At 47.0% G+C, this 24,211-nt stretch overlaps 1 protein-coding gene across 6 annotated transcripts in view; it reads right to left on the reverse strand.

Moving 5' to 3' along the window:
- Nucleotides 1-24,211, reverse strand: part of LOC119169167 (DENN domain-containing protein 2D) — a 647,735-nt gene that overhangs the window by 548,716 nt on the left and 74,808 nt on the right. For all 6 annotated transcript variants that reach the window (XM_037420269.2, XM_075886337.1, XM_037420270.2 and 3 more), the window contains one exon: nt 16,419-16,486. In XM_037420269.2, the coding sequence (XP_037276166.1) occupies nt 16,419-16,486 (68 nt within the window). The remainder of the gene's footprint in view (nt 1-16,418; nt 16,487-24,211) is intronic.

A 24,211-nucleotide genomic window follows, 5' to 3' on the forward strand; every position in this document is an offset into this window, starting at 1 on the left:
TAGTTAATATAGTGGTATCGTCCACATAGGGTATACAGGACGAGCATAATGCTGCCGCGGTGACCGAGGTCTCGGCTATGCCGGTGAACCCCCTGCTAAGCAGCAACTCGAATGGCTCGCTGCCGCCTCGGCCGGACAGCTTGTCAAAACACGAGAAAGCACGCCTGTCGTCGCTGTTGACACGCTTCAGCGACACGTTCACAGAACGCCCGGGTTGCACCTCTCTGGTGAGGCCCCAGACTGACACAGGCGACGCACAACCGTGGAAATGCAATCCTCGCCCCGTTAGTGCGGCAAAGAGGAAAGCAATTGACCAGGCACTGGATGAGTTGATTGAGACTGGAGTTGTCCAACGCTCAAACAGTCCTTGGGGCTCATCGGTGGTAATGGTCCCGAAAGGAGACGGCTCTTATCGGCTCAGTGTGGACTGCCGCCGGCTGAACGAGGTCACGAGAAAGGATGCTTATCCTATGCCTAGCGTTGACTCGATCGTGGCTGCTCTAGGCGGTGCTTGCTGCTTCAGCACTTTGGATACTAGCCACAATTACCTACAGGTTCAGATGGAGCCGGCTGACGCGGAGAAAACTGCGTTCACCTCTCACAGAGGTTTGTACGAGTTCACCCGCATTCCGTTTGGCTGTTCTGGAGCTGCAGCTACGTTCCAGAGATTGATAGACCGCGTTCTAGGGGACGCTGAATGGCAACACGCCATGGCGTACCTCGACAACATCGTCATCATCTCTCGAACGTTCGAAAAACACCTTCACCACTTGGAGGATGTCCTCGAAGGTTGCGTGCCGCCGGGTTGACTTTGAACCCGAAGAAAGCTCAAATAGCCGAGACTCGCATCTCACTATTAGGCTTTACCACTCAAAGCGGTCGTGTTCTGCCATGCCAGGAGAAGGTACGTGCCATTGTGGAGTACCCAACGCCAGCAAACATTCAGGGCCTGAGGCGCTTTTTGGGCATGGTGAACTACTATCGTCAGTTCATCCCAAACTGTGTAGCCCTCCGAGCACCCTTGACTGCACTCTTGAAAAAGTCGGCACGATGGAGCTGGGGGCCAGAACAAGAGCGAGCCTTCAAGGCGCTTTCCGAAGCTCTAGAGGCCACAGCCAAGTTAAAGCTGCCCGACCTGAACAGGGAGTTCGTTGTCAAAGTGGATGCGAGCGACCTGGGTCTCGCCGCGGTACTCCTTCAGGAGCACGACGGCGTCCTCCGGCCAGTCGCCTTTGCGAGCCGGTCACTTAACGTCGCCGAGCGTACCTATAGCGTCACAGAAAGCAAATGTCTCGCTATAGTTTTTGCTCTCCGGAAGTTCGACTGCTATGTCGACGGCGTGCCATTCAAGGTGGAAACGGACCACATGGCACTCACCTGGCTTAAGCGCTTGCGCGAGCCCTCGGGCCCCCTCGCGCGCTGGGCATTGACCTTGCAGCGATACAACTTTGTTGTGCGCTACCGAAAAGGGAGTACGAACGTCGTGGCTGACGCCTTGTCGCGTGCCCCTGTTTCAGCGTCCGACACTTGTGTTCGCCACTCCCGAGAGCAATCGCAACAAGTAGACCCCGGGCCCTCTGGCTCCAAAGGGTCGTAAGGCGCGAACTCCGATGGCGAAGTGACTTTCGAGTCAACAGCCTCGGGTGAGGACACATACCTGGTAGACCCTGTCACGTCCGCCGGTATCGTCTTTAGCAGAGAGGAGCTGCTCAAGGCACAGCAGGCAATCCGTTTTGTCAACACATCGTTGATGAGCTCAAAGAGGTGAGATCCCAAGCGGAGCGGGGCGGTCAAGCCGCCAGGCGCGAACAGACAGCCGGTATTGCTGTCGGCGCTGAGTGCCGTACGCAGGCTGGTATTGCTGCGGGCACGTTGGACTCGTACCTGATTGATGCCGACGGCATTTTCCTGCGCTAAGTCCCATCTGAAGAAGCTCCCCAGGAGTCTTTCAAGGTGGTGATACCCCGCAGTCTAAGGAAAGCCACCTTAGGTTATTTCCACGACTCGCGGTTGGCCGGACACGCGAGTGGCCTTAAGACTTTTTAAAAGTTGTGCCGCTGCGCTACCTGGCATGGCATGAAGCGGGACGCCCTTCACTACGCCCGCTCATGCCGCGTGTGCCAATGCGTGAAGCCTCGCGGGGGCAAGCCTCCCGGGCTCATGCAGCCGATCGACAGCCAACAGCCTTGGCAGGTCCCGGCCCGTGACATTATGGGACCTTTCCCAAGAAGCCGGAGAGGCCATGTTTTTCTCCTGGCTGTCAAAGATCACTTCACGAAGTGGGTCGAACTGTTTTTCCTTCGGAAGTTAACGGCACGCGTAATCTGGGACAAGTTGACCGAGGTCTTTACCCACTTTGGCTTTCCGGCGGAGTTGATCACGGACAATGCGTCCTATTTCACGGCCAAGGTGTTTGTGTATGCGTGTGCTGCCTTTGGCATTAAGCACCATAAAACAACCACGTATCACCCACAGGCCAACCCGACCGAGCGGATCAACCGGAACATCAAGCCCTTGCTGACAGCCTTTGCGCAGCAACACAAGGATTGGGATGCTTCTCGTAACGAAATCGGCTTCTCCTTGCGGTCTACGGTCAATCGCTCGACAGGGTACACGCCCGCTTTTCCTCAACTTTGGGGAAGAGCTGCCTAATCCCATGAACCGCGTCCTACGGGGCGGAGGTCCCGTAGGACGCGGGCTGATCTTCGCGGGGCAAGCGCCGCGAAGGTCAGCCCGTCTGGCTACGCCCCGCGAAGGTCAGCCCGTCTGGCTACACGGCGGAACTGCGCTCACGGATGGACGCGGCCCTCGATCTGCCGCGTTCCAACCTGGCAAAAGCGCGAGCTGGTCAGAAGGCTCAATAGGACCTGTCGCATCGAGATGTCCGTTACGATGTCGGTGATCTCGTCCTTAGGCACAATCACGTCTTGAGTGACGCCGCCAAGGGCATCTCTGCCTCCCTTTCGGCCAAGTGGTTGGGCCCATACCGAGTGCACACCAAAGTGTCGCCCCTGGTATACAAGCTGGCTGACTCACAAGGGAGACCAGTCGGCGGTCCAGTTAACGTCTCCGACCTCAAACCTTTCGTTGCCCGCAGCAACGACTTCGGGGAGGGGGAGGCGGTCACCGAACTGCAGGGAAACCGGGATAAGGCTGGTTCCAAATCACGCCACCGGTACAACCTGCGAAAACGCACCTAGGCTGATTTTCGCCCCCGGCACGTAGCGGGACATCATCCCCTCAATGTAAGGGAGCGGAGATTATAGCTGCTGTCCGATTGCCCATCCAGCAGCAACAGTAACGGCTACCTGGCGAGCTTTCTCCCTGGTAACAACATTACATGCGCTGCGCACGGAATATCCACCCGGTTCCCAGTGCTCCCGGCAGCTCGAGAGAGAAAAGCCCTTTCCCCGGTGGCTCACTCTCTCACTGGGTATCTTCCGCGGACTCAGCGGGAGAAGGGAAGCGTGCGCCCTATTGGCTCACGCAACCTTCAATCCGACGGAGTAGGCTCTCTTTATTGGGCCAGCCTATCGAGCCTCCGGGGCCCCACCTTCAGTGCGTTTCTGCTTTTCACCGACACCCCAGCATTCGTGACGTCCTCCTTGATGACCCGTTCCTCCAAGAAAAAAACCCGAGAGACCAGCCGCGTGCTCGGTCGTTCCTCAGGCACCGGCCGCGTCTATGCCGCCTCCGTCGAATGCTCCCCGGCCCCGGCTAACAAGACACCGCCTGTTGTATCCTGTATATAGTACCTGTAGTTTCGGTTTCTGTGTTTGAGTTGGCAACACTGGGTCCTTGTGATTGTATATATTTGTGGAACGTCTAATAAAAAGGAGAGTATGCAACCCCTACCCATGAGTGCGAGGCACGTCACTCGTTCCACAATGGCGACGAGCATTTGAACCCCGTCTGAGATAGTTCTCGGGGGATAACCAGCCACGCCCCCCAGATGGCTTTTGCTGGCATCGCCCCACCGGATCCGTTCCTTCCGACACCGGGTTGTCCCGTGCAGCCATGGTTCCGATGGCACGACATGTTCAAGGTCTATCTGCTGGCATCCGGTGCTTCAGAGTTCTCCCCAGAGCGACGCAAGGCTCTTCTACTACATTCCTTGGAACCTGACGGTCAACGTATCTTCAATACTCTGTCTATTTCGCAGGTGGCCGAAACAACTGAGGAGGAAGGAACCGGAGCTACGCCCGACGTGAATGACTCCGCGGTAGCAGCACTGGCTAAGCACTTCGATGCCACCTGTAACCTGGTCGTCAAGCGCCACCGATTTCACCGTCGAATTCAGTTCTCAGGCGAGTCTATTCAAGAATACGTGACCGCACTAACAGAGCTTGCCGCGATGTGCTCATTTAGTCGCAAGAAGAGTCACTACGTGACCAGTTTGTTGCCGGTGTGTCTTCGCATCGTATTCGGGAACGTTTTCTGTTAGAAGGGTCTTCGCTTTCGTTCAACAAGGCAGTTGCTCTCGCGAGTCAAATCGAGCAGGCAGCAGTGGAAATGAAGGAATTTTCCGTCTCTGTGCAACCAGTATCTGCGCAGTCTGGCACAAAAGGCGGTTCATCGTTGCAGTCACCGAATTCACTGCCGCGTGCTCGCACTTACAGTCAGCGCGATAAGGCAGCTACATCGGGGAACCGCCCCCCATCTCGACAGCGCTCTCCATCGAACTCGCAGCAACACGCGAATTCTTCGTATTGCTTCAGGTGTGGTTCTAAACAACATCGCCCTTCTTGGAAACACTGCCCAGCTAAAGGAAAAAATGCTTCTTTTGTGGCCGTATCGGACATTTTGAAAACGTTTCAACCAGAAGCGGTCGCAAGCAGCTGTCCACGAGGTTTCAGTACATAGCCCGTTGCAGGATGAAACCGTCGAGGTTTTTGTAGTTCAACAGCCTCTTGCGTTTGGAATTCACAATAACATTCAAATCGGGCAGGTCTCTATGAAGCTGTTAGTCGATTCTGGCTCTTCCGTTTCCATTCTTTCAGGCGGGGTGTTTGACCAACATGTCTCTGGTGTGCGCTTCTTCCTGTTCCTAGTGTGACGCTTCTGGATTATTTCAAAAGACCAATTTTGGTTCGAGGCTGTTTCTTTTCTGAGATCTTTTTCCAGAATCGCAGCGCAGCGCTTTTGTTTTATGTCGTCGAACAGGGCACTTCTCTCGTTGGCTTGGATGGTATTAAGGCCTTGAAGCTGTGTATTGAAGGCTCTCAGCTGCAGTGTTTTCAAACCAGCACGGTACCGAACGCCGAAGTAGCTCGGACATGTCCAATAGAGCCATCCATGCAGCTGCCGTCAGCCCATCAGCAAAGTTTTGCTCGCTCTTCACAAATGAGCTGGGCCTTGCAAAAGGTTTTGTTCACAGGATTAAGACACGTGCGGGTGTTCAGCCAGTAGCATCAAAACTTCGCCGGCTTCCTTTCATGTTACGACCACGCGTGTCTTCCGAACTGCAGCGCCTGGAAAGCTTGGACATCATTGAGCGTATCGATGCGTCAGAATGGGTGTCCCCTATTGTAGTCATTCAGAAGAAAGATAGAAGTATTAGGCTTTGTGTAGATTTACGCGAACCTAACAAGGTCATCGTTCCGGACAGCTTTCCGCTGCCTCACATGGATGAGTTGCTTCAAGCCTTGGTGGGTGCCACGCACTTTTCCGAACTCGACTTAGCGTCTGCCTACCACCAAGTTCCGCTGGATCCTGAGAGCAGGGACTTGACAGCTTTTATAACACATGAAGGGTTGTACCGGTTCAAACGCGTTTGTTTTGGGCTAGCCTCAGCACCTGCTGCTTTTCAGAGTTTGATGTCTCGAATCTTTCGCAATTGTGCGGGTGTCCTCTTTTACATCGACGATGTAATTATTTTTAGTAAATCAGCTGAGGAGCACCTCAAGAACTTGGAGGCAGTGTTGCAGCGTATCAAAGACGCAGGTCTGAAGCTCAACAGCAAATGTGTGCTTGGAGTTCAGGAGCTCGAATTCTTGGGCCACAAGGTGACACCTTGCGGTATTTCGCCACTGTCAGGGAAAGTGGACGCAATTGTGGAAACCCCAGTTCCAAGAAATGCCGCTGAATGCTCCTTTCTTGGGTTGGTGGAATACTACGCCAAGTTTGTGCCACACTTGGCCAAGATGGTAGTACCAATGAGGGCTCTTCTTAGGAAATGCGAAACCTTCACCTGGTCTGTTGAGGTGGATAACAGTTTTCGCGCGGTAAAGGAGGTATTATCGTCAGATCTTGTCTTGCACATGTTTGATCCTGCGGTTCCAATTATCATTTCCACTGATGCATCCGAATGTGGTCTTGGAGCAGTCCTTCAGCAGCACGCCGATAATAAGCTTCGTACTGTTGCTTTTGCATCACGCACGCTATCTCCGGCTGAAAGAAAGTACGCAGTTGGCGAGAAGGAAGCACTTGCATGCATTTGGCCATGCGAGCATTGGCATGCGTGCCTGTGGGGATGGAGCTTCACTCTCCGAACAGACCACCAGGCCCTCGTTTCGCTTCCGTCTTCCCAGGGCTCAGGCCGACGCCCACTTAGAATTGCACGTTGGTGCACAAGGCTACTGCGTTATAATTTCACGGTGGAGTACCAGAAAGGCTCATCTAACAGAGTAGCCAGTGCTCTTTCGCGGTTACCTGTTCATATGGCAGATGGAGAGCTGACTTTTGAGGAGGAAATTGTTTCCATGGTTCAACCAAGTTGCCTGAACAAAGAGCAGTTTGAACAAGCGGTTCTTGCTGACGCCACTCTTCAAAAGGTGAAGGTGTTTGTAAATGGGTCTTGGCCGTCACACAGAGACTTTCCGGAAGGTCTGGAACCACATTTCAGAGTTCGAGACGAATTGTCAGTGGTGAGCGAATTGTTGTTGCATGCAGAGAGGCTTGTAGTTCCATCATCTCTCGTGGCTCAACTTGTGGCAACAGCACATGAAACTCGCCAGGATTTCGGACGCACCAAAGCCAGACTTGGGGAGCAATTTTGGTGGCCCCGCATGGACAGTGACGTGGAAGAAGCAGTCCACAATTGTAGCATCTGTCAAGCAGCAGATAAATCGGCAAAGACGTCGACTGCCCCGCTGCAACCTGTCGAGCTACCAGAGATACCATGGCAGAAACTTGCAATGGAAATCGTTGGTCCCCAGGAGAGGGCGCCTCCAGATTGCAGATTTGTGCTGACACTCGTAGATTACTTCTCAAAATGGCCAGAAGTACAGTTTTCAAGGGAAATTTCTACAAGAACCGTGACCGAGTTCCTGCTCAACGTATATTTGCACGGGAAGGCTATCCTGAAGCGATAGTCTGTGATAATGGGCCCCAATTCACGTCAAAGGAATTTGTCAACTTCCTACAAGAACGAGCAATCCGCCTGTCGCACTCATCTGTTTATTACCCGCAGGCAAACAGACAGATCGAGCGGTTCAACCGCACGTTCAAGACTTACCTACAACTGGCCCGTCTAGAACAACGTCCGCTGCGAACTGCTGTACGGGATTACCTCGCCACATACAGGTGTACACCACACGCCACAACAGGAGTGGCCCCTGCGGTACTGTTACATGGAAGGCTGCCAAGAACTAAGCTTGACATCTTCGGCTTATCACCCGAGTCCTTCGCAAAGGCACCCTACCAGGAGCTGGCCAGGCTGCGGCAACGTGTCAAGCGCAGGCAAGAGTACAGCAAAGCCTACACCGACAGGAGGCGAGCGGCAAAACCGACAACAGTGGCAGTAGAAGACATGGTGCGGGTGAAGAAACCATCAGTTTCATTGAAAAGTGACATCTCTTCCTCGAAGCCAAGGAAAGTCGTCGAGCAATGCGGCCCAGCATCTTTCATTCTTGACGACGGCAAAGCTGTGCGAGATGCCTGCTCGGCGCCCTGACGACAATGGCCTTCAGCAACATACTGCAGGGCGTGAATATTCGTTCCATCACGATCCCGTTGACGCAACGCTTCTCGCTGCAACATGGCAGCCAGCGTCCGCCGAGGCAAGTGCTCCCACAGGGAAACCTGTGCCTAGTGCAGACTACAATTCCCACTCGCCAACGAGACCAGCCGCCGGACAGTTTCCTGCTTCAGAAACTGTTTCACGCCCGCCCGTGAACACTACAGAAGAACCTGTGGTGTCGTGCCCACCTGGTCGTCGCATTTAGCCGCACCGAGAGAGACGGCGACCGGACAGATATGGTTATAAAGTGTGAATGTGTAAATATTCCTTAGTTGGTGTACCAGTTACCTAATGTATTCAATATTTTTGGCATGTGTATAGATAATTTTGTGTGTATATATTGATGTGTATTTCTTGTTGTGTATTTCTCGTTCCACATATTAACTGTGTGCAATTAACCTATACTAACGTACTAACACCTTCCCAAAATCAAAAAAATAAATGAGAGAAGGAAAATGTTGTATCCTGTATATAGTACCTGTAGTTTCGGTTTCTGTGTTTGAGTTGGCAACACTGGGTCTTTGTGATTGTATATATTTGTGGAACGTCTAATAAAAAGGAGAGTATGCAACCGCTACCCGTGAGTGCGAGGCACGTCACTCGTTCACTACACCGCCTCGTCGTGAAGTCGCTACGTGGACGTTCCAACAAGGCACTGAGGCCCCAGTCGCCGTCGTGTCGACTCGTCGCTGGTCCAAGCAACGCATAGTCTGGGTGGGGGTAGACCCCGAGTGCATCCTGCGTCCTTTCTGTGGACGCACCTTTTCGGACCTACTCGACGCTTCCGGAGGTGCCTCGATGCCCCCAGTTCTTGAGTCCTCCTACTGCGACGCTTGTGGTGTCCTACTGGTGCACAAGGCTACCCACCTCCGTTCACGGGTTCACCGAGCGAAGTCTGGCGGTGCCCCTGCGGTCCTGTCCGCTCCGGCGGTGTCGCCTGGCCCGGGCCTTCAACCTGACCTGTCGACCGACTCCAATCAGGCGGTCGTGGCGGCGCTCGTCACGGACTCTTCATTCAAGTCGGCCATCGCTGCTGCGGTGTCCGCCGGCCTCCCGAGGCCCCAGGCTCCTGCTGAGACGCCGCCGAATGAAGACACTGGGGCGGTCGACGATCTCGTGGACGGCATGGACCTGGACCTCAGTTTTTTCGGTGTCGGTGGATGCTCATGTGGCGTCTCTAGGGCCTTCTCGGTCTTAGGAGGGGGGGGATGTGGGAATCGAGAGCGCCCTCCTACCTGGCGCCTCATTCCCCAGCTGCCGCACACCCGCCACCAGCGTGGCCCGGGCGCGCATAAGCACCGGCATCCGCCAAGATCGCTGCCAGGGCGCCTCTTGGTCTGGGCCAGTCGACCGTCGGCTTCTTCCCGCGCTGGCATGTCCGGGCACGCTGCGCTGGTGCGCTGCGCGGGCCTACGTCACAACGCAGCGTCATTTCCCATTGGGCGCGTGTGACACCCTCCTCTCCTACGAGCTGCGTTGTGCCCGACGATTCGCTCGTCACGGCAGATGCTCTCAGGCCTCCACGAGAGGTTGACGCACTGCTTAGCAGGCGGCTTCTCGTTCGAGCGTTCGACTTTGGCCCTTGTGCGGGAGTCGTAGCGCCCTAAGCAAGCGTGCTTGCTCGGTCTTGCGGAGTTCCCTATACGGCCTGCAAGCCCGTGAGTTTCGCACTGTGCTGCATCTTGGGTTAATAAACCCGTTGTTGTTAGCCTGCCTCGTGCGTGGTTTCTGCGCCGTGCCGGAGAAAATGACGAACCTGGCCGCAACGTCTTCGCACGCAGCGGCAGTGGAGGACGTCGCATCCCTACACGGTTGCACATAGTAGGTAAGCCTTGTGCAAACCTATCTCCCCAAAGCCCAGGAGAAGATAAAAGCTTGATGCAATGAAAAATCTTTTGACCGCACGACGCAGCAACCGTTTCGAAAAGCAAGTTTTATTGCCTTTAAGCCTGAAAGTGCTTGCCTTAGCATGTGTATGCTTTGTAGCCTTTCCCACTGCAAAAACAGAAGAGGACAGGGAGGCAAATGAAAAAACTGGGGAATAGGTGGGACAAGCTAGTGGACAAGCTAATAGATGGGACAAGCTGGTGTAATCAAATTGGGCAATTAAAATAAAGAACATCTGAACAAAAAAATACTAACAAGGAAGACAGACAAGAAAAAGAAACTAAAATGAAAGGAAGGAAAAAAAAAGAGAACTACGAAGCGAGGGCAGGTGGGAAGGGTTTTGCTGCTGAATCACACTTCTGAAAAGTCGAGAACCATGTAAAACTTCATGGTGCACAGCGACTAGGAATTTCTAGATGATAGGCTTAATTCTCAGTGGTTTTCATAGCAAATCAACCTTTAAAGAAATGCTGCTTAAGATGGATTCGAGACTCTTTGAATTCTGAGCATGTCGACAGGCTCCAGTGCATGAAACTTCTGAATTAAGTCCGGCTATGTTTTTATCTTGAATCTATTTTATATGGGAAATGCACAGTAAAAAGATTGTTTTAATGAATTTATAGCTTTTCCGTTCACCGCCAAATTTTTAGGTGGTTCTTACTTTTCCCAACCAAGATCCAGCAGCAAGAAACTCTTCTTTCAAAATTTCTTGTTCTTTATTTTTTTATTTTTCTGCTTCTTTTACAGATGAGCTTCCTCTTATATTCACCCAATTCAGAACGCCAGCTTATCTCAATATTCTCCCTGTTTTTTTTTTTCCTTTTTACTCAGCACCACCGTCACTACCATTTTTGCATTTGCATTCCTTAGCCTCACCTGTTTTGGTTGATGCAAAAGGCTACAAAACATACACGCACTAAGGTATGCAGTAAGAGCCTTTAAGAAGACAAGACTGCTTTTCAAAATGTTGGCGTCCTCGCATCCATAAAGAACATGTAAACGATCGCAACATGCACAAGTACCACCTATCGTCCTGCAGAACTGCATTTCCTATGCTCTTTCCATAATACTTCTTTCTGGTTTAACCTGAGAGCGAGGCACAATGATGGCACAACACAGGACACCCATGTGCTACTCATGACAAGCTTTATTTTTTGATGTACCCAACAAAACCAACCATGCGTCATTTTGGTAGTCAGAGCACAAAATAAGCCCAAGCACTCAAAAATACCTGAGGGGAAAGATCTATTACGCATGCGGAGAAAATTCAGCTCTTTGTCGGGCAAGGTAAAGCAAATTTTACTGAGAAAAATCGATCTGCTGACTCTCAATCATTAGTCGAGTAAGCTCATTTTTACTATGTCATACTACAACAACACTTTGATCAAATGTAGGTACATACCCGCAGTTTCTGCAAAGAATCGCAAGATGACAATCTGAAAGCATTTCATTCACTTTAAAGAAGTGCTTTCTAAGCTGCTCACTTATGCATTACCCTGTCTGTGTGAAGTAACTGGGTCACAGAACAACAGAATTTGATAAACAGTTCCAGATTTGCAATGAACGAATTTTCTCATGTGCTGCACATGTCAATTTTTCTTTTGGAGGAATCGGTTTACAGCCGCAGACTGCTTATTTTGCTAGGCACTGATAAATACAACCAGTACATTCACTCCTGCTGCAGTTTCCCTTAGATTGTGTGAAACACAGCAAGATAACACGTCAAAAGCTGGACTGGCGTTCCTGCGCAAGACACCTCAAGTGGCCTTTTTGTGTAGGAGAGCACCTTCTGCGGCAAAGACTAACATGTTAGAAGGTAGGCGGACACCCGAAATTCGTTTATTGAAACTCTTTGGAGACCATAACCGGTGGCATGCATCGTGAAGGGGAGATGCTGTTGGAAAATTGAGTTTTTTGCACAATTATGTATTTTTTGTTTTTCCCTGCTTTCACAAGCTTCTACTGTCATGACAAAAAAACTGAGATAGTAATTAGTACAGGCTGAGCCTCTAAAAGAATTCTTACAACTTTTATTATTTAAGTTGATTAATAGACGTAAGGTATGCGATGTAACACGGTATAACATGGAGAGAATTGAACACACTCTGAAAAAGGGAGGAAGCGTCAAGCAGTGAAGAGGAAACTTGGGATAGGCAAAAGTCGGATGCATGCACTAAGGGACAAAGCAGGCAAAATAACTACCAATATGGATAGGATAGTTAAAATAGCGGAGGAGTTCTACAGAGATCTGTACAGTAGCTGAGACAACCACGACCTTAATACTATAAGAACTAGCAGTAACCCAGATGACACCCCACCAGTAATGATAGAAGAAGTCAGAAAAGCTTTGGAGAGCATGCAAAGAGGCAAAGCTGCTCGTGAGGACCAGGTAACATCAGATCTGCTGAAAGATGTAGGACAGATTGTGTTAGAAAAACTAGCCACCCTGTTTACGAGGTGTCTCCAGACGGGAAGAGTACCAGAGTCTTGGAAGAACGCTAACATAATCTTAATACATAAGAAAGGAGATGACAAGGGCTTGAAGAATTACAGGCCGATCAGCTTGCTCTCTGTAGTATACAAGCTATTTACAAAGGTAATTGCTAACAGAGTAAAGAAAACATTAGAATTCATTCAACCAAAGGAACAAGCAGGATTTCGAACAGGCTATTCAACAATTGACAACATTCATACTATCAATCAGGTAATAGAGAAATGCTCAGAGTATAACCAACCACTATACATAGCCTTCATAGATTACGAGAAGGCGTTTGGTTCAGTAGAAATATCAGCCGTCATGCAGACACTGCGGAATCAGGGCGTCGATGAAGTATGTATAAACATCCTGGAAGAAATCTACAGGGGGTCAACTGCTACCATAGTGCTTCATAAAGAAAGTAACAGAATACCAATCAAGAAGGGTGTAAGGCAGGGGTATACAATCTCCCCAATGCTATTTACGGTGTTCTTACAGGAGGTTTTCAGATGCCTAGAATGAGAACAGTGAGAAATAAGAGTTAATGGATAGTACCTTAGTAACCTGCGCTTCGCAGATGACATTGCATTGCTGAGTAACTCAGGGGACGAATTGCAACTCATGATTACGGAGTTAGACAAGGAGAGCAGAAAGGTGGGTCTTAAAATTAATCTGCAGAAAACGAAAGTAATGTACAACAACCTCGGAAAGGAGCAGCGCTTCGAGATAGGTAATAGTGCACTTGAAGTTGTAAAAGACTATTAAAAGACTATGTCTACTTAGGGCAGGTAATGACCGCAGAGCCGAACCACGAGATTGAAGTAACTAGAAGAATAAAAATGGGGTGGAGCACATTTGGCAAGCACTCTCAAATTATGACAGGTAGATTGCCACTATCCCTCAAGAGGAAGGTATATAACAGCTGTATCTTGCCGGTACTTAGCTACGGAGCAGAAACCTGGAGACTTACAAAGAGGGTTCAGCTTAAATTGAGGACGACGCAGTGAGCAATGGAAAGAAAAAAGGTAGGTGTAACCTTAAGAGACAAGAAGAGAGCAGAGTGGATTAGGGGACAAACGGGGGTTAAGGATATCATAGTTGAAATAAAGAAGAGGAAATGGACATGAACCAGACATGTAGCGCGTAAACAGGATAACCGCTGGTCATTAAGGGTAACTAACTGGATTCCCAGAGAAGAGAAGCGGGTTAGGGGGAGACAGAAGGTTCGGTGGGCAGATGAGATTAAGAATTTTGCGGGTATAAATTGGCAGCAGCAAGCACAGGACCGGGTTGACTGGCGGAACATGGGAGAGGCCTTTGTCCTGCAGTGGACGTAGTCAGGCTGATGATGATGATGAAATGGTCTAATACACACTTTAGTGATAGGAATTTGCATTCTACAGTTAATGCAGAGCTATATGAGCCATTTATGGCTTATAATCAGGAAGTTTCACGGCAAGAAAAGTGCGTCCAAAAATATATATAGTTTACACATATAGTCATGGTGCAAAAGAACAACTGTGCAACCTACTATAAAACTGATTACAATTTTGAAATCAGCAGAAAACCTATGTAAACAGTAAATATTTCACAGGCCTAGCCTACTAATTAAAGAAAGTTTTTTTTAGTACCATCTCCCCTTAAAACACACAGTGGTGCAAAGGTTAAGGCATGGGCAAGTTTGTACTCATATTTAAGCACTCATACCTACTTACACACATAAGCTCTCACGTTCATACTCACGTCTACTTACACTCATAGGCGTTTTGCGAGGAAGTGTGCTTAAAACCTTTGCCACTTGCCCCGTGTAGACTTCGGACCAACTAGGTATCGGTTGATTGATTGATTGATTGATATGTGGGGTTTAACGTCCCAAAACCACCATATGATTATGAGAGACGCCGTAGTGGAAGGCTCCGGAAATTTTGACCACCTGGGGTTCTTTAACGTGCATCCAAATCTGAGCACACGGGCCTAGAACATTTCCGCCTGCATCGGAAATGCAGCCGCCGCAGCCGGGATTCGAACCCGCGACCTGCGGGTCAGCAGCCGAGTACCTTAGCCACTAGACCACCGCGGCGGGGCCCAACTAGGTATCGGAGCAACTCAGAACAGGGAGATCAGAAGACGCACACGCATGAGCACGTCATGTGCACACAAGATTACATTAGCATAAAAAACACCGAAGCCGAGTTGTGCACGCAAGCTGTATTGTGTCGTTTCGGCATTCTGGATAATATACTGCCCGTTTCTGCACAACGGATCTCTCTATGCGTGCACGTTTAGACAGGCTGGCATGAATCATGCATCCTTACCACAACACACAGTGTAGCGCTGCTGCAACTGCTCTGCAGATTTACCAAAAACACATCAAGCGTTGTAAAAGATGGGGCCAGCTCGATTCAAAGTAAAAAAAAAATGCACGCAGTTTCAGTTTGCATGTTTTAAAATTTCTATCAACTTTAATTCTTCTATTTAAGCTTCAGATAGCAAAAATTACACGTCTTCTCAAATTATTCTCGCAGTGTCGCGTACTACTTTGACGTACGCAGTGCCATTCCTTATTTTACGTTACCTACACCATGCTGGGCCATGTACTCGTCAGATGATGGGCAAGGGTCACTCAGCGTGACATTTCACTTCTTTCCGGGGTGCATAGCATTGCCAATCTTGGCAGACAAGATCGATAGCACCCAGACACCCAGTGCATGTCTTTCTCTTGCCTTATCGAAATACTCAAGCCCGATGAGGGGTTCTTGAAGGTGTTCACAGACGGAGAGAAATCGACCCTGCGCGATTAGACCCGGTTAATACAAACCGAAAAGACCCCCCTGCGCTTTTAACAGTCTGGCTATTCACTCCTCTGCTGTCCTCAGCCATGCCGAACTGAAAGAGGCCCAGGGGCATGTTTGTTCGACAATGGATACGTTACTCGCCATGCTGGACAACAAAAAAAGAGACCGTGTTATCCAAACCATGCAGGAATAAGGACGATTGCATGGCTATGCTGAACCATTGGTGCCTTTGTACCATCATAAATATAATTTTTTTTTAGCTTTCCTCTCCTAGACACAGGTCATGTGTGTGTTTTGTTTTTTTTTCAAAAAGTTGAATTCTGGTGAAAATTTATTGTCTCTATATTTACGATTTTGGGTGCCTAAAACTGCATTTTGCCTGTCAATTTCGAGCACCTACAACCCAATTTTCTAGTGCCTATAAATACTGGCCGCCAGTTATGAGCACGACGCAATGAATGCGTTGCCTGGTACACCCACCCACCAAAGAATGCATTCAGGAAAGAGCTTCCTCTGCATATAGCTCCAGTGCAAAATGCAGGCAGAGCTTTTAAAAGCCAGGCAATGTCTGAGCATGCCCGGAGTAATGGTGGTTGGGAGCTTCCACAGAGTGAAACTTTTCCAACTGTGCCACATGCATACTATGTCAGAGAAAAGTCACAAAGAAACATCATCATAGAGCACTCTGATAGACTCGTCCTCTGCTGATCTTATACACAGTAATGAAATATACTTGTAGCTCGAGCAAGTTTCTACAGCTCAATATTATGGTAAGACAAATAAAGAGCTCTTGTATTAGTATCATTCATTAAAAAATTGAACCTGTCCAGAAGAAAGCAATATACTTTGTATGTCCCTGCTACGCCAGGTATTTTTCACCTAGTTATCTGCAGAGTCTTCATCTTAGTAATCTCTCTTCTCGTCATCACGCTGACTCTCTAGAATCTAATTCCGTGTCCATGATTTTGTTTACTCAGGAACCGCATCACTACATACCGCTGAACGAACATCCACCCGACATCATCAGGTGCTGAAAATGTCACTTTTTATTCCCCAAACAAATATGCAGCATGTAGCTTTGTTCACAAATTACAGGCATATGCAATGCTTTACCCAGCCGTGATAAACCTTTACCACTGGATGGATTTGTTTTGTGCATTACTGACCACTGATCTTCATCTACCGTCATTTGTGTTGTATTCCAATTTTCGTATTCAGCCTCTGCTGCAACAGTCCTTCAAGGCTGCAGTAAGTTGAAATAAGTAGGCGTGTGCCCAGACAGCTGAAATGAAGCACTCACCCTTCTGATAGAGCGGACATATATAAGCCTCTTCTGGACGTCCTTGATGGAGACCTCGCTGCTGGTGTCTGTTGCAAGAAACCGATAATCAAAAAATTTGCAAAGCATGCAGAATCTCAGCGAAAACTGCTTTCCCACAGGAACCAAGCCACCCAGGTTCCTCTGCCACCCTTCCTGTTTAAGGGGCCATGAAACCCTATTTTAGATAGTTATGTGGGTCAAGCTTTAAGTTGTTTAATCACAAATCAGCAGGCTTAATTTATAATCAAATGCCTTCTTAAACACACAAGCGGCCCGAGAGTCTGGAAACACTGGCGCACTCGTGAGCCGTGACGTAACAAGGAGCTAGCTGTGCAAGCATTTGCATTGCAGCCAACAATATTTTCTTCTGGTTAGCAGCTCATGAAATTGAGATAGTAATTTGGTTGGCATTGAAATTGAACGCTATTGCAGCGGCTGAAACTTCGGCATGACGTCACAAGTGCCAAGGCAAAATGATCGCCAGCAATGGGTGGGCTTCACGGCTGGCTTGCAGGACTTGTTTTGCACAGAAACAGTCTTTTACAACGAATTCCTCATATCTGCATAGGCATAATAATATACTTCTACTTCTATATACTCTACTTCTATATACCTCTACTTTTAGTTTTCACTGAAAACCACGAATTGTTGGATGATCGTGTCATGGCCCCTTGAATGCTGCTCTGTACCAACAATGAAAAGCACAGCTGCTGAACTGCCCCATGTCAAAACTTTAGAAAACAGCCACACTAATCCTATGCTTGTGCAATGCCTGAGCATGTCAAATGGGGCGCTAGAGAAATGAATTGAGAGCAAGTAAACACAGGACAGGCTCCACACTTTCAACTCGTTTATTTCTACCCAAATATATATATATATATTTAAGACGTGCACTTGCAGAGAGCAAGCAGCATACGATAAGTCCTTCTTACCTGCATTGCAGAGTCTACTAATGATATTGGTAGCACTGATCTAATCGATTGTTGTGGTTTATCGTTTGACAATTCCTTGACTCTGCTTGAATTTTACTTAAGGACATTTCTTTCAGCGACTCTCTCTACGTGAAACGAAAAGGCATTTCTCTTGTGCCATGCATAGCGCTTGTCTTCAATAAAAATTTATTTCTCTCGTGTATTGACCAGGAACTTGCTAGAAACCTCGACTCTGATCTTTGACTAGTAGTTTTCAAATATGCCAAAGTTTCTTTTTTATTATTTCTAAATACTGACATTTCAATTTCCCGTGACGATGTGAGACACATTTTACGAGCCTTTTGACAGCATGGCTCCACATTCATGCATTACGTAGCTCAAGAAAATCATTCGCAGCCAATAGACATGAGCCTACGGTGACATCTCAGTTGGAATGACATCTTTTTAGTCGTGAATTTGGGAGCAAGCAAACGCCATGTACACAATGACGATGAGCACACACAGATGAAAATAGATAGATAAACTTATGATGATGATCGCAATAACACGTAGATGAGGAAGAAACCCAGCTACCGCAAATCTATGATGCAAGAGACATACACCACTGCCTTACTGTGGTAACGGCAGTCGATTGGTATGACAAGTCGTGTCACACAATAGTTAATAGACAAAGACTGCTCCGAAACTAAGACCAACTGAACCATGACTTGAACTTCCCCTACAGACCAGGTGTGCAAAGTGATGTCAAGAGCAGCACTTTGTCACCAGCTCAGAAAGATGCAACCGTAATGAATGTGTCGTAAACCGTATTCTTGCCTTATTGTGTAGCTTCTGTGTTTATGCAAGCATACTAGTGACACCCCCTACCCTCTCCCCGCAAGCAAGTAGAGAAATATTATAAGAAAGGATGGGAAGGAATGGACACTGCAAGTGAAAAATGATACGCCAAGAAAGGAAGTAGGCAAAGATCTGTAGGCTCTATTCAGACAAAAACATCTGTGCGTGTCCGCCAACCTCCTTTAGTTTGTCAGAAAAAACATTTTGTTTTCCGAATTCCCAGGACTGCAAAACCATAATTGATTCCGCAAAAAATAATTTTATTTTCTTAAAAGAATTCAGAAGTGGCCAATGAGCTGCAATCACTTCTTACAATTTCGCGAACATGGGACTATGATGAGATACCGCAAAAAAACTGTTGTAGCTGTATGTCTAAAAACATAAAACCACATACTAACAACAGCTTTCATTGATAAACCGTCATTACTTCACAGTTTTGGCACTGTCCTCTCAAGCAAAAAAATTTCGAAATCAACGCACACTTCAATATTGCTCAAATTTAAAATTTGTTTTTCCTCCAAGCATATAAATTTCAGACTTCCCAAAAATTTTAAGAGCGTTGCCACATGTTAGGTTAAAAAATTTGCAGAACGTGATTGCCAAGAGTGGCGTCAAACATTAAGCAGAAACATTTAACTGATGACATGTCTCTAAAAATGCCATAGTTTGAAGTCTATTTTAAAAAGAAAGCCATCTTAGATTTTCTTTTGACTCTTCGGAATTAAACCCAAGCACATGCTTTAACTTAAGCGGTAAAAACATGTTGCAGTATTTTTGTGAGAACGAAGTTACAAAGCTCAAAAACTGGTAAAAATGACAAGAACTGAGTAACGCCGACATCGAGCGAGCAGGGGGCAGTAGTTGCCATTATCAATATTTTTAGGTCGTGAATGTGTTCTGTGGATGCTCGTAAATGACAAGTTGACCAAGCGAAAAAAAAAAACTCGACGGATGGCTTCGAAGACCAGATTAGAACTAGGTTTCTCTACGCATTTCACAAAAACTTCGTGAATCCCAGCCACTGGGCTTGTCGCAATGCAGAGTAACATGCTTCACAAGAATCGCTTTCAAGGTCTTTTGCGAATGCAACCCTGCGTACACCTCATGAAGAGAGGATCCACCGCTGGATATTTATCCCTTTCGGTGGCATGGCGGTAATCTGATAATGCAGAAGGTGCGTGACGGCACCAGCGGCGCGTCTGCAACTCGACCGTGTTTGCTAGCTCCCGAAAAAAAAAAAAGAACACAAGACACAGCTTAACTTGCTTCAGAAAGGTCGAAGTCATTAGAGAATGTCAGCTTTTGCTTCTGCTCGTCGTCCACAACCCGGAAGTCATCTGCTAGCCAATAAACATGCGTACATGTGCGCGTATAACACTCGCCTGAGATGCAAGGCTACGTTGTGGAGCGTTGTGTGCATACTATCTAAAAATAAGCATAAGAAGAACATTGCCTACAAGTGGAACCTTCGAAATGTGAAAGATTTGAATGCCGCCTTATTTAGAAAGCGCATGCCAGAAGAAGCCTCATACATCAGAAAAACCAACATTTTGTGCCATAATTAAATTCTTCAACTGCTTCAATGAGATCGCCACAGAGTGTCTGGAAGGATGTCAATCTGACGAAAATTTCTCTCCAGAACAAACTGGTGTTGAGGAGCTAAACGTGTTCATTGAGACAACCAAGGTGACACCCCTGAAAATTCCAGCGAAAGTGATAACACATTGCCAAGCGTCCTACGCCAAGTGTAAGGAAGCGGAGATTGAAAGTGCCGTCTTCAGGGAAATTTCTGCCGACCTTACAGCGGCGTACGTCTCTACAGAGCAACCTGATGATGATGATATGTTGTGTTTAGTGGCACAAGAGCTATGGTTGGCTAAAGAGCGCCAAGACTATAGTTAGATAGTGATGAATGATAATGTATGTTGGCTGTATGAGGGCCTAAAATCTTGTGCACTAAAGGTGCTTAAAACATGTATATTTAGTAAAATGACGGTGAGGTTTAGCGATTCAAAACAGACCCATTGATCAGGGTGTTTAAAAGCTGATACCACATGAAAGCACCATGGCCTCACAAGAACTTTTGCAAGCAAGGGTTCGCAGAATAGTGCATTCGAATGATTTCAAAGAAGCACCCTTCTTGAGAGAATGTGCAACGAATTCCCCGTGAAAATCACTTATAATACGGCAGCGTTTTTCAAAAAGTTCAAAGTATCTTTATGTCTTACGAGTGGTTCATTTCCTAAAAACATTGCAGGAAAAAGCGGGATATTCTGACGATATACTTCAAAGTGCTTTTTTCCTTTCTGCTTCCAATTTACAGCATTGTAGCAGGACATGAAGAACGGCGAGTGCCTCCCCACGTCTACTGCACATCGGATGATCTGTACCTGACAAGAGGTGAATGTGTGTGCCATACGAGTGTCCTATTCTTACTCTGGTAAATATTGCCCCAATCCCACTACTGCCTTGTGGCACCGACAGTGTTCCAGCCATTGTCGTCGCGTTTAAACATCGTAAATATCTGCAAATATACGTTTCTTTGTAAAATTATTATATCGGTTCGCTTGGATTGTTGTCGATGGCCAGTTACGAATAATTGCTTAATTAGAGCTTGTTTTGTGCCTGGGCATTCTATAAGCGTTCTCAGTACATTCTGAGTCATTTTCGTAAAATATCCATTGCAGCGACAGCTGCAGAAAAAGTGGTTGTGTGTGTGGACGGATGCAGCCAACTGGTCGGCCAGTACGTTGCCTGCCATCTCCCTGTGCCCCGGCACCCATCATATGACTATCTGCTAATTGAAAGCATAAATGGTGCACAAAACAGAATAAAGCAATATAATCACAGGATTCTTTTGCTTTTTGAGAAATTTCAAGGCTTTTACGAGTTTAAGGAGTCTGTGTATACAATTGACTTCGGTATATTTAATTATTTAATATGTTCAGCAGCGGTCAGTATTTCAAAGGCTTAGGCTGTATATATGCTTGTTTTTGAAAGCAAAACTCCGGCATCTTAGAAGAATGGGCCAATGTCTGCACAAGACATGCCATCATGAGACTTATCTGCATCTGTGAAAAATTCAGGACACGAGTATTTATGCTGCAATTCTAAGAATGACGTGAATATGTGCAGTAGGCACATGTTTCATAACTTATACAAGACAGATCATTCTTCAAGCTGCCCCTACCACGGTGGAGCCTGCACAACAGGAACCATTAGATGGTGTTCGAAAAGTGTGACATCCATTTCCTCTGCCAGGCCTCTAACCCGAAGTGAGTACGGCTCTCTCCCTGCAGGGCGATTGTGAAAGAGACGAGAATTGGACATATTGTTTATGGCAAATGTACAGAGTGTACCTTGTTTCCACTTGCTTTCAAAAAATACACAAGAGCTGCGTAAGTCCTCCGAAAGTGAAGCGACCATTCATTGGAGTCTACATAAAAGCTTTCAACAGGGCTTATCCTGAAGGCTTCTGTGGAGAAGCGAAAGCCTAGATGGTGAATTGGATCAAGGATCTTCAATATGCTGGGTGTCACGGACTGATAAATGATGGTCTCATAATCAACGCGAGCACGTACAAGGCTTTTATACAAATTAAGTAGGCACTTTTTATCATTACCCCAGGTAGTTCGTGAGAGTACATTAAAGATGTTCATAGTTTTTATGCATTTGTTTGCCAGAGATTTAATGTGCGGTACAAAGGGGAGCGTTGCGTCAGGAATCGGGCCTAGAAATTTATGCTCTGCCACTACAGGCAATTGCTGACCATGTATGCTAATTTCGGGATCAAGGCGGAGGCTTCACTTACGAGAAAAAAAGAACACGATTTTTTGTGGGTTTAAGGAGAACCCGTTTTCATGTGCCCATTTGGATACCTTGCTCAGCCCAAGCTGAACCTGCGGTTCACAAATCACATGATTTAAATGCTATCTGGATGTCATCAACATATGTAGAATAAACATATGTAGAATCAACAACATATGTAGAATCAACATATGTAGATGCAACGAGTTCATTTTTATGATAAAAAGAGTACAACTAAGTACACCACCTTAAACTAAGGGCATCACACGAAGGATCACGACAGAGCATTTCTAGCCTTTACACAAAATATGTGGTTTGTCAGACAAAATTTTTATTATATTTAGCATCCAGCCACGCAAGCCTAAGTGTGAGAGGTCTTAGTATTTCAAATCGCTACGTAGTGTCCTAGGCTTTTTTCAGGTCGAGAAATACAGACCAAATAAACTGATAGTAATAAACAAATAAACTGATTACGCACAAAAGCCTCACGGATTTGTGATCCGATACGTATAGGATAGTAAGTGGTCAGTCTACCCTCTCGAAAGCCGCACTGGTATCGGTCAAGCAACTGATTAGACCCTAGAAAATGTAGTAAATGGCAGTTGATAATTTTTTCAAGCACTTTACAAAGGCACCTGGTCAGTGCTATTGGTCTAACTTGAAGCACAGAATGGGTGTTTTCTCTGTTTGAGAACTGGAATTATAATAGCCTCCTTCCAAGAATCTCACCAGAGAACCATATAATGTGAAGACAAAGGAGCATTTTTTTTTGTGTTTCAATCTTGACCAGGCACAGTCTTATTGCAACTCTTTAAAGAGGCAGGCAGTTTTGCTTTGTCGAATGGTTGGTTATATGCGTCGTTTTTTACACATTTTCGTTCCAGTTTGTTTTTCATTTGTGCTCTACGCCTTTGGAATGTATCAGAGTAGTGCGATGTGCTGGATAGGCGCTCAAAATGTGCGGCAAGGGTAAAGCTTGCTCTGCCAAGCAATCTCCTTGGGTGTTCACCAGAGGTAATGAACACGTTCGCTCTCCTTTAATTTTTTAACCTTATTTCATACTTCCCCTTCATCAGTGTAGGAATTGATACTGAATATAAAACTTGCCGAACTTTCTCGTCTTGCTTGTCAATGTGTTCTCCTTCCCTGGAATTTTATGTGCTTAATGTTTGAGGTTTTCTATTGTTGGAGATTCACGCAGCATGCCCCACGTCTTATTCTGAATTCTCCGCGCTTCCTTGCATGCATCCTTTCAACAGGGAACACTGCACGTGCAGCCTGTAGCGCTGGTTTCAGGGATACGCTTAGAGGTGGGATCAATTTAAAAAGTTGTAAAGTACTTTACAGCATCATCTATGCTTAGAGCACTTATGTCCAATGATTTAATGTCAGTGAGAGTTCGGTATTGCTCCCAATCAACTTCCACCAAGGGGCTTGCCGAATCATGTCATTTTGAAGTGGTGCACTCAAGACAAACTCGAAATAGTCACTTCCATACAAGTTTTTTAGTACATTCTATATGAGATAGGGTAAAAGCATCGGGGATGCGATACTGAGATCTATGGAAGAAAACTACTTTTTGGCAAGGCAAAAATATGTGGGTTCCGTTGCCTTTAAGAGACATGTTGGGCCAAATAATTCAGTCAGATATTGCAACGACAAATGGGGAGATTGATCTGGCTTATTTTTCTGACTTTTCACTATGAATAACATGAAACTTTGGGAAGGATAGTCTGGGTTGGCTGAGATATACAAGATCGTCGGTGTGTTCCCTCTTTAGAGAGAGGTGATCAAGCAGAAGGGGATCTGTAGGTGTTCCCATAACAGAGTTGTTTTTTTTTTTTTTTTTTCGGCAGCAATGGCAGCCACTCGCCATGAAGTTTTACTAGGGGACGCTGGAGCACTCGAAGCGTAAGGCTGCACACGCGAGCCGTGCATTACTACTGTAACTAAATATAACTACTCAAGGTTGAGTAACTACACAAGTTTAACCCCTGCCACCAAGAAAACTTTGAAGTAAACGGATAAGAGAAGATGACTGGTCAGGATAAAACGTGGAAGATAAAGATGAAGATGTAGGCAGACATGGGAAAAGGTGACTGCCAATTTACCCTGGGTGAGTCAGCCCAGGAGTGCAGTCTACATGAAGCCGGGGCCTAAGGGATGTGTTGCCTCCAACGGGGGCCTTAAATGTCC

This window comes from Rhipicephalus microplus, chromosome 2, assembly GCF_043290135.1.
Source record: "Rhipicephalus microplus isolate Deutch F79 chromosome 2, USDA_Rmic, whole genome shotgun sequence".
Lineage (NCBI taxonomy): Eukaryota > Metazoa > Arthropoda > Arachnida > Ixodida > Ixodidae > Rhipicephalus > Rhipicephalus microplus.